The following is an 11,525-nucleotide window of genomic DNA, read 5'->3' as shown; positions in this document are numbered from 1 at the left end:
AATTTTTCTCTGTATTGTCTTCAGTTTTTAAATCTATTTACCAGAGTTTTAATTGTAAATTAAATCTTTTGAAAATGTAGTAAGACTACAAAACATGTCAAGAATAAAAAATATTGTGACTTTTATTAAAATTTTATATATATATATATATATATATATATATATATATATATATATATATATATATATATATATATATATGTATATATATATATATATATATATATATATATATATATGTATATATATATATATATATATATATATATATGTATATATATATATATATATATATATATATATATATATATATATATATATATATATATAACAAAATTTAAAAGCAAAGATATTATAGGAAAATAAACTATATGTAGACAATATATAAACTTAAAATTTGTTTAGAGTTTAATGCTATAATTGACGTGTCTTATCCAATTGAGATGAAATAAAGATGTTATAAGATAATAAACGACATATGTTTCTTTTACAAAAAGTTTAAAAAAAATCCTGTCATATACTATTTCACAAATATCTTGAGGTGAAGCGATCATCTTTTTATTTCAAAAAACATTTATAAAAAGTATTAAGGTAAAGTTTGTTATAGTATTTTATTTTTAACATATTATTTATAAATAATATATAAAAATAAAGATGTTATAAGACAATAGATTATATGTAAACAATATGTTCACTTATATTTTGTTTAGAGTTTAATGCTATAATTGATATGTCTTATCTGAGTGGTATGTGCTAAATTGTTTAATCTTGAGTTTAGATAATACTATTTACATTTAAACACACTACCGCACACAGACACAGCCTCAAACACATTCAGACACATCTACATATTTACATACATACATACATACATACATACATACATACATACATACATACATACATACATACATACATACATACATACATACATACATACATACATACATACATACATACATACATACATACATACATACATACATACATACATACATACATACATACATGCATACATACATACATACATACATACATACATACATACAGACAGACAGACAGACATACATATATACATACATACATAAATACATACATACATACATACATACAGACAGACAGACAGACAGACAAGCATACATATATACATACATACATACATACATACATACATACATACATACATACATACATACATACATACATACATACATACATACATGCATACATACATACATATATACATACATAAATACATACATGCATACATGTATATATGTATATATATGTATATATATATATACATATATATATATATATATATATATATATATATATATATATATATATATATATATATATATATATATATATATAATTTGAACATATAAAATATATGCGCTGATGTTAAATACCACATGTCTAATTTGATCATAGCTGAAGATAATAATAGGTTTCAATATTTATAAGATTTTAATAAGTTAGCTGTTGGTATTACAAAATTTAATTAATGTTCAAACAAGACATTCGAATGACAAATACATCATCTTAGTGTGTTTACATTGAAAGTTTGTTTTTATTATGAGTTACACACACTCACACACACACGCAGACGTACGCACACACACACACACACACACATTTTTTTTACATTTTCTTAGATAATCAAAACACAATTGATGGTTTGCCTTTATCCTTTTCAGATGGTTTTATTAACGAAATAGGTTACAATGAACTGGTTTTGTGTGAAGTAAGTGTTAACCAATTATTTTTAAAATATTTAACTTTTAACTTTGTTTATAGTGAATTCGTTAACTAGAAGATTCCCATACCAAATATTATTGTAATAAAAATATTTTCTGTTAAAGCATGAAGTAAATTATTAAAAGATTAACAGTTGTTAAGTTAAGGTAGATTAAAAATTTTTATTTAAAGATTTACATCTACTCTTTCAAATACATTGTAAAGTACTTTAAAAAAAAAAGGTAAATGCTGTAAAAATATATAATATTTAATTAAAAACAGTTCAGTTTATAATCTTATAATCCTTCACATGAATATTTTTTGTTGTTGTTGATCCAAATGAAAGACTGATATATCTACTATTGTACAATTCTTACTACAACTGTGCTGCATATAGTACTTTCTTCGGTTCAAACAATGTAACACTCTTGAAGCATTTAGTTTTGATAGAATACATAGTCTAAGAGATATAGTGCTTACATAAGCTATTTATGAACTCTGTCTATATAAAGTTTACTTTTTTGTTCAGATGATGTTTTGTATCTACAAAAGCTAGTACAAATGTCAGTTTGTTTTCAGTTTGTTCATCGAATTAAGAGCATGTGGTTCTTACCCTCATGCTAATTCATACCTACATTTAATATATAAAATTTTTTTATAAATTTCCTCATTATCTTATAACCTAGTGGTAATATGCATACAGGCCCGGATTTGCCTATAGGCAGACTAGGCACTGCCTAGGACCCCAAGATTTTAAGGGCTCCCAAGCATCAGGAGATCCAATTCCAAAACAAATAAATATTTGAATTGAAAACTTTTGATAAAAAAATCAACAATTGTATTGAAAAGAAATTGAACTTTATATATTGTGAGTTTGCACATAAACGTTCATAATTTCAAATTATTAATTTGAAAAACATGTTTTTTCTACGGGTGCCATCACTAAAAAATTACTTTAGTAATTTTTTAGTGATGTATGTTTTCACTAAAAAATTACTTTAGTAATTTTTTAGTGAAAACATACACCCCTTCCTTGTTTATTCATAATTTGTGAAATTATAATGCAGGGTATAATCAAATTCTCAAATAGAAATCAAATTTCAACTTAATAAGTTGAAATTTGAATTCTATTTTTACAGAATAAACTAGAAACTTAGATTAAAAATGATTTTTGAAGTATAGCACAATTCAATAAATTAATGTAAGAATTTAATTAGTGCATTATTTCATTCATTTCAGCAAAGAAATATAAGAATATTTGACTTTTTCTTTTATTTTAGAAAAAACTAAAAAATAAAGAGAACATATGAAAGCAGAGCTCAAAAACGTAAGACAAAAACTGAAAAAGATGAGGAAGTCAAAAACTTACCAAAGCTTAATCAGTTTTTCATTAAAGTAATTGAAAATGTTGCTGGATTGGAAACAAATAAGTTGTTAGCAATCACTGAAACATCAACTCTAGCTTGTTGTGAATCATCTCCAATAAGTGCAATAACTTTAAATGATCTGAGTGCTCAAATTAATAGACAGAGTGATGCGGGGCTATGGACTGATTTGTCTAAGGAGGATGTTGAATTATAGATTCAAAAGGGGCCTGAGGTCTGTCAGAATATAAATGACACATTTTTGGCTTCAAAAACGTCGTATGCAGAAAACGATCGCTATTGCTCAAAAAACCTTTTCACTAGCAAAAAAACCAATGGTGAAGAATTTAAACAAGAATGGTTAATATATTCACCATCGCTAGGTAGTTTCGGCAAAAAATTCAATGGCAATTTAATATGATTACTGGAGCTTATTTAGAAGTTTGACCCTTTTCTATCAGAACATGTGGAAAATTATGGAAAGGTTGGATCTGGATAAACTAATTATTTGTCAAAGACTGTTTGTGACGAACTCGTTGCACTGATGGCCAAGAAAGTTTTGCAGTCGATTAGCAACGAAGTAAAAAATTCAAAATATTTTGGTTTATCCGTCGATTTTAAACCAGACATTAGTCACAAAGATCAGCTTTGTATTATCTTGAGATATGTTGATGATACAACATTTGAACCAATTGAAAGATTTATCAGTTTTGTGCAAGTTGAGGATCAATCGGGTGAGAAATTAGCTGAAGTAACCATCAATTTTTTGGATTCAACTCTCAGCTTGGACATATCCAACTGTAGATCACAATCATATGACAACGCACCAAACATGTCTGGAAAAATATAAAGGTATGAAGACGAAAATTTTAAATATCAATAAGTTGGCCACCTTTTTGCCGTGTGCTGGACATTCATTGAATTTAGTGGGTTAATCTGGTGTTGATTGTTGTATAGAGTCAAATAATTTTTTCGGAATAGTTCAACAAATATATAACTTTTTTTTGTCATCAATCAAACGATGGGCTTTTCTAGAGAAATTTTTGGATAGGTCTGTTAAGTCTTTGTCTAAAACCCGATGGAGTGCTCGTGCAGACTCTGTGAATACAATATATCGTAACTACAAAGACATAGAAGATCCTTTGAATGAAATTGCGGAAGATTCAAGTTTTGACTTGAATTTGAGAGCGGAGGCACATAATCTGATTGGAAAGATGGACGAATTTGAATTTGCATTACAAACAGTTTTTTGAAACACCGTCCTGAGTCGAATAAACTTAGTTTCAAAATGTATACAAGATTCAAAAATTACCCTAGACACTTGTTCGAATTTATACTCATCTCTTGGTGATTTTTTTGATAAATTAGTTGGCGATTATAATTTCATTGAAGCAGAAGCAAAAAAGTTGCTTCCAGACACCGACTACACAATCAAAAGGCAACAAACTAACAAAAGATTTCCAGATGAATCTCAAACACTACAAATCAAATTGACTCCTAAAGAAGCATTTCAAACAAATATATTTGAGAAAAGTTTGAAAATACTCAGTGTAAACTTAAAAGAACGGGCTAAAACCTATCAGGATATTTTTGCGCTATTTGGATTTTTGACAAATTTAAACATATCACATGAGGATTTAAAAACTAATGTCCAAAAAATTATGGAGCAATACAGTGAAAACATCGATGAAGCTTTGTATAATGAACTAATTCATTTACATAATTATATTAAATTATCCTGCAAAAGTGAAGATTTACCTATAAGTCATTTATCATTATATAAAATTATTAAAGAAAAAAAGAAAAGGAAATTGTGTTTACAAATTCCGAAACAATTTTAAGAATCTATTTATGTTTCATGCTCACTAGCTGTTCTGGAGAACAAAGTTTTTCAAAGTTAAGACTTACAAAAAATTATTTAAGATCAACTATGATACAAAATACATTAAATAGTTTTTCATTGTTATCAAGTAATGTAGATTTGATGAAAAAAATTGATTTCGACAAATTGATTGAAGAATTTGCTGTAGAAAAAAGTTAATGTAAAATTTGAAAAAAAAACATATTTTCGCATACCAAAGTCTTTTTTTTAAATTTGATTGAATGTCAATATTTGAAGTTGCTTTTAAAAGTACATTCTTGATTCTTGAATAAAGGATTAATATATCATTTTAGGGGCCTCAAAATTTGAATCTGCATAGGGCCCCAAATGGGGTAAATCCGGGCCTGTATGCATATGTTGTTACCTTTTTGAGGTTTTTTTTTGAGGTGTTTAGTTTTAATTTTCTGTGAATAACATGTTTCTATGAAAAAGTTTATCAGAGATTTTTTTAAATTAAAAAACAAAATTTCAGTTAAATTTGCATCTATTACTAAAAATAAAAACATTAATGTGTGATTTTTGTAACTATTAGTAACTAAAAAAATAGTAATGTATACTTGTTATTTTAGATTGAAAAAAACATATTATTGTAGATTAAAAAAAAAATTATTTTTAGATGTTATATAAAATGGTATACTTTATACTTTAGGAAATAGGAAGGGGTGCTTATGGAACTGTTCAAAAGGCAATATGGAGAAATCAAATGGTTGCAATAAAAATTTCAGAAAATCAAAATGATCGTAGAGAATTTAGAGAGGAAGTAAATTTTCGATTTTTTTGTGTGTGGTATGATTAAATATGGAATAAGGTTAGCATTAGGGAAGTTTGGTACTGTAGGTACTATAATTTATCCTTTACTTTGTTTTAACTTTACTTTACTGTTTACTCATAATTTTTTTTTCAGGCAAAGCGGTTATCTATTGTGCAGCACATAAACATTATCCAACTATATGGAACAATTGTAAATGGACCAAAAGTATAATAGTTATTTTCTAAAAATTGTTCAACCTTTGGAGAACTGTTTCTGTTTTATAATTATGTTTCATTCACTATTATCATGTTTAGTTCACAAGTATTCCTAACAATTTCATTGTTTAAATTTCTTTACATTTATCTCTACCGACATCTTTATGTCACTAAATCAAAAATTATTCAGTTAAATGTTTCTTTAAAAATAACTTTTGATATAAAATATCAAGATCCGCATATGAGTAAATTGAACTAATGCAATCATTGTTGTTTTCCTTAAAAAGGTATTCACGTACTAGACAAAGTATAACACTTTGTCTCATTAGTGATCTAATAATGGTATCAGATATCATTGTTTTAACAGTTCAAAAATTGTTTATGAAAAAAAGATTCGTTTAATAAAAATCTTGAAAACAAAATATGCAATAATGTTTATTATATTAACAATATTTGCATTAGTTTTTATTATTGTATTATTTTAAATATATTTAAAAAGTGCAAATATTACACAATATTTTTGTTTTCAATAGACATTTTATTTTTTTTGCCAAAAAATTAAGTTATTGATAATAACTATGTTACACTAATTTAACTTTTAAATTTGTTTACACATAACATTTTTTTTCAAAGCTGTGTTTAGTGATGGAGTTAGCAGAGTGCGGTTCATTGCATGCTTGTAAGTATTTTACTAAGTTTTACTACCTTTTGTAAATTTTTTTTTTAATTTTATGTAGATTTTTAAGGTGGAGTTTTTTTTGTTTATTTTAAGTGCTGCACCCACCACTTGGGAATAAAACTATTCATTACACTCTTGCTCATGCGTTAAGTTGGTCATTACAATGTGCTAAAGCAGTTGAGTATCTACACAATATAAAGCCAATGCCTATCATACACAGAGATCTAAAGCCACTAAAGTATGTTTTATTTTGTGTTTCACATTTGAATGACATTTTTTTTTTTTTGTGTTGTTTTTTGTACCTCATAGAAGTATTGGCATACCCAGGGTCACCCAGAGAGGAGGGGGGGACTAGAAACATTTAACCTATGCCCACAGACAAAGGGGTCTCATGCAACCCTCAATGAAAGATTTTATTAAAATTTTTGATAATCATGACTACTACTGCTTGGAGAAATTTAAAACAGAATCTAAAAGACTCTTATTACAATTAGAATTTATTACAACAGACTTCAAATATTTATTATTCTAAATTTAATTCAAAATAGAAAGAAAAAAAAAATGTTGTTATTATCACTAAATGAATATATCTTATTAAACAATTATATAAAAATGTGTTCGCATTAACATATATGTATGTTTATATTACTTTTATTTTAAATCAGTAGAATTGTTATATAGTTTCACATTCTTTTAAAGACATTTTTAGCATTTTTCAAAATTTATATGTATTTTAAAACGGATTATGTATATATTTGCTTTTATATAAACACAGACAATATGTAAATGGGACTCGGTGATAAGGCAGTTTATGTCTTTTTCTTACTCCGGCCTAAACTTATATATGTAGTATGTATATATTGTAAATTTATCATACGACAAACTTTGAAACAGGCAAGTTATCAAATGGTAAAAAAAATTAGAAGATTATTTGCATAATTTTAAGCAAAAAGTTTAAGAAAATATAGACTTTTTTTTTTCTGTAGGATATTTTCAAAGTTTTATAACATGAAATAAAATTGAAATTTGGGTTAAGTTAAATGGAAATTTCACAATTTCTATTTTTTCTGCATGGAAGGACTGATTGCAATGGCTCAAATTTAAATGTAGTTAAAATTCAAATTACATAACACTTTTCCGAACAAAAAGCTTGTTTTAAAATATTATCAATGATATGTTACATAAATCAGTTAAGTTATTCTCATTCCAACACTTTTCAAATATTCTTTCTCAATACATTCATTGCAAATAATTTGATAATGTGAAATTGCATTTAATTCTTTTTCTTTTTAATTCCTTTAAGAATTAAATTATATATAAAAAATTCATTTTAATTTTGAAACAAATGAAAAAAATTTTTATTTTATTTAAAAATAAGTAACACACATCTTAGAGTAAAAATGTCATGTCCAGTTTTCAAAAGTATGATTCAGGGTCCCAAGGCAGAAAAAAAGCTGAACACAATCTAGTCATACTAAATGGACCACCTTAAAATCTGTCACTTTTTCCTAGAGATTCTACAAACAAAAAACTTGATGGAGAGAAGATTAACAGAGACTGGAGTGGAACTGCAAAAGCTTTTGTTTGTTTTCCCCACTCTCTTTTTGAACAAAAGCATAATTTTGGCCCTGGATTTCAATCTTTCCTTTTGATGTGGAATGGCGGAATAAAAGATAATTGGCCAAAGCGAAGAGAAAAGATTAAAAGCCACCAGTGTAATGTTCAACACAGAAAGCACTACATTGTCTGGAAATCAGCCTTTAAAGCCTTAAAAAATCAGAATGGGATTGATTCAGAACTTGAAAAGTCAATAAAAAATGAGGCATCTAAGTGGTATGAATTTTTACGCTGCGTCCTGAATGTCACTATCCATTTAGTTTTGAGAAATCTAAGTTTTCAAGGTGTGTTAGCAGTTTATGTTTATAAATTAATTTTAATGTTGCTTGAAATATTAATCTAGATGTAATCATTTTTTCATATTATGTTTGTATTTGTGTAGGTTTATCAAACATGCTGGACTAGTATGATAATGGTAATTTTTTAGCCACCTTTGAGCTATTGGGAAAACACAATGAGACACTTCAGTTCTATCTAGAAGAAGTTTCTTTACACAAAAAAAAAAGAACAAGAATGCAAGCACACTATTTTAGCTGGAAAACTCAAAATGAGTTCGTTATGGTATGTAGTGAAACTGTTTTCGCTACTAATGGCGGAATAAAAGATAATTGGCCAAAGCGAAGAGAAAAGATTAAAAGCCACCAGTGTAATGTTCAACACAGAAAGCACTACATTGTCAAAGAGGTCCACACAACCATTTATTTTTCTATTATTGTTGATGGAACTCCGGGCATGTCTTATATGGAGCAAATCACTTTACTTTGAACAAATCAAAGCCGAATTGATTTAAAGAACTGTAGGGGTTATGGCTATGATAACAGGGTTAATATATCCGATGTATACAAAAGAGTGCAGGCCATCATTCTCGAGAAAAACCCTCAAGCTTTGTTCATGCCTTACAGTGCGCATAGTCTCAATCTAACTGCCGTTCATTCTGCAGAATTCTCTACTGTAGTCAAGTACTATTTTGGTAACATCCAATTGAATCGATGTATACAAAAGCGTTATAAGTCATAAAAACTATTTTTTGGGGATCGAGAAAAAAACTTATTAAATCCAAATTTATTACTTTAATAAATTCAAAAAAAATCTGGGTGCTTTTTGACATCTTTAAATATTAGATTTGTTAAAATATATATCAAAATTTGTGATATATATATGTGTTAAACATAGTTAAAGTTGTCTGACTTAAAAATAGTTTTTATGACTTAGAAAGTTTTTGTATACATCGATTCAATTGTTGAATAACCTTTTTAGTAGTAGCTCCATATTCTGGAATATTTTGACTGAGGCAACTGGCCAGTACCTTCACCAAATGTCCCAAACAAGATGGAGTGCGTGCATTGAGGCTGTCCAGCCAATGTCAAAACGACCAAAAGAAATACTGAAATTCTTCAAACTTCTTGAAGAACATGATTTAGAAGATTATCAACTGACTTTAGTTAAGGCACTCAAAAAGTTGGTTCAATCATTTGAATTGATTGTCTTGACTTCTTTCTGGTTCTCTTTTCTGGTTCATCGTTGACACATAGGAGAGCCTATGTGTTGTTGACACATAGGCTCTCCTATGTATCAATGGTGTCATCAAGTCATATCAAATCCTCCTAGAAGCGAAAATGGTTAGCTTGGGTTAGCTTTGTTTGGGTTAACAAAATGATTTTGTTAAGAAGAGGGCAATGAAAAGGAAAACACTTCATGGCAAGTTGATGAACACAGCTCACTTTCACAAAGACGAATAAAAGGGTTTTGAGGTGAATGTACTTAATGTTGCTCTTGACACGCTGCTCCAGCATATAAGATACAGAATGGAAACAGCTCGTTCATATTGTGTGTTCTCCATCTTCTAATGATAAAGAAAAACTTTGTCAGAAAGAAAAATGCGAAGTCCTAGCAAATTTCTATGTAAATGATGTAAAAGAAGAGGAGTTGATTGAAGAAATTTTCTAAATACACTGAAGCGATTAAATACTTTTGGACAATTAGAATCTCTTTTTTCTATCAAGCTGCTCAACAGAATCTACCAGAAAGGTTTTCAGTCAATATTTTCTCCAACCTGCATTTTGCTTCACATTTTTAATACAATCCCAGTTTCGGTGGCTGAATGATAGTGCTTTTTATGTAAGCTTGCTCTCATCAAATCGAAATTGCGATCAGAGAGTATTGATTCCCAATATTTTTTTGATCCCGGGAAGTGGGAAATTTAAAAATATTTTCCCAGATTCCTGGGAATAAATCCTTTCTAAAACAAATATATAAACATGAAGCTAACTTTTAATAAGAAAATGACATTCATTTTTAAAATGTTATCTTATTTCAAAATTGTATATACAAAATTTGTATATGTATGCATTAGGGTGAAGTGATTTTAAAAATATTTGATACCTCTTTAGATTCTGAATTCTTGATGGGTCCTAATATTGTTGAAATTTTTTCAAAAGAATCAGAATAATATACTGATTTTAAAATTTTTTTTTTTTTTTTTTTTTTTGAGTCATTTCTTTCTTTAAATACCCATGTTTTCAACAAAATGAGGTATATTTAGGTATATTTTTGCAAATATTTTTTTACAAAAATTTTTTATTAATAAATAATTTTATAATTCAATCAATCAATAAAATTATTATTTATAAAACATGAATTTTTTTCTACTTTTTTTGAGTCCAAGTTTGATATGGTTTAGAAAAAAAAAATCAAAAATGTTAGGATCTCTCAAGAATTTAGAATATAAAGAGGAACCTCAAGAGCTCATCAAAATCGGAAAATATTTTTTTAAATTTTATCATATAGTTTAATAGACATTAATTTGTGTCTTTTTTTTTTTGCTATGAAAATTGCTCCACTGCATACTAGCATATTTAAAATTTGTAATACATATATTGAGAAAAATTAATTTTGCTTGAACAAAACATATTATTTGGTTAGGAAATAACTTTTTAAAATTGTGAGGCAGTCTAGAGATGAGTCACTAAGTGATGATCTTCGTTTTGAGCAAAAATTAGATGACAAATGAAAATACTCTCTCGCTTTCTTTGGAGATTGGCTGTATGGAAGTTAAGGCATCAAGGAGCTTTTTTAAATTATTTGTAATATTGCCATTATTCTCATACATTTGAAATTCTTTTTTGAGGTCTTTGTTAGAATCTTTAGTTATAACAGACTTTTTAGGTTTATATGCTGCATTTATAGCTATTGTCAAACTGTCTTTAATATTTGTAACTGTTAAGCAATTATTTTCTTTAGAGAATTCACTTTCAATTCCAATATCGACATCTTC

General features: G+C 27.4%; 1 protein-coding gene across 2 annotated transcripts in view; it reads left to right on the top strand.

Moving 5' to 3' along the window:
- The first annotated feature begins 402 nt into the window (after window positions 1-402).
- Window positions 403-11,525, top strand: part of LOC100197975 (mitogen-activated protein kinase kinase kinase 7) — a 50,409-nt gene continuing 39,286 nt past the window's right edge. The window contains exons 1-7 of one of the 2 annotated variants that reach the window (XM_065793087.1): window positions 403-591; window positions 711-746; window positions 1,704-1,750; window positions 5,639-5,749; window positions 5,894-5,965; window positions 6,589-6,634; window positions 6,728-6,872. In XM_065793087.1, the coding sequence (XP_065649159.1) occupies window positions 731-746; window positions 1,704-1,750; window positions 5,639-5,749; window positions 5,894-5,965; window positions 6,589-6,634; window positions 6,728-6,872 (437 nt within the window). In that variant the 5' untranslated portion in view covers window positions 403-591; window positions 711-730. Of the gene's footprint in view, window positions 592-710; window positions 747-1,703; window positions 1,751-5,638; window positions 5,798-5,893; window positions 5,966-6,588; window positions 6,635-6,727; window positions 6,873-11,525 lie in introns of those variants that run through there. The other variant, XM_065793088.1, reaches the window with a different exon arrangement.

This window comes from Hydra vulgaris, chromosome 03 (assembly GCF_038396675.1).
Source record: "Hydra vulgaris chromosome 03, alternate assembly HydraT2T_AEP".
NCBI classification, from domain to species: Eukaryota; Metazoa; Cnidaria; class Hydrozoa; order Anthoathecata; family Hydridae; genus Hydra; species Hydra vulgaris.
Note: the sequence above shows the minus strand (reverse complement) of the source record. Positions and strands in the feature narration are given on the sequence as shown.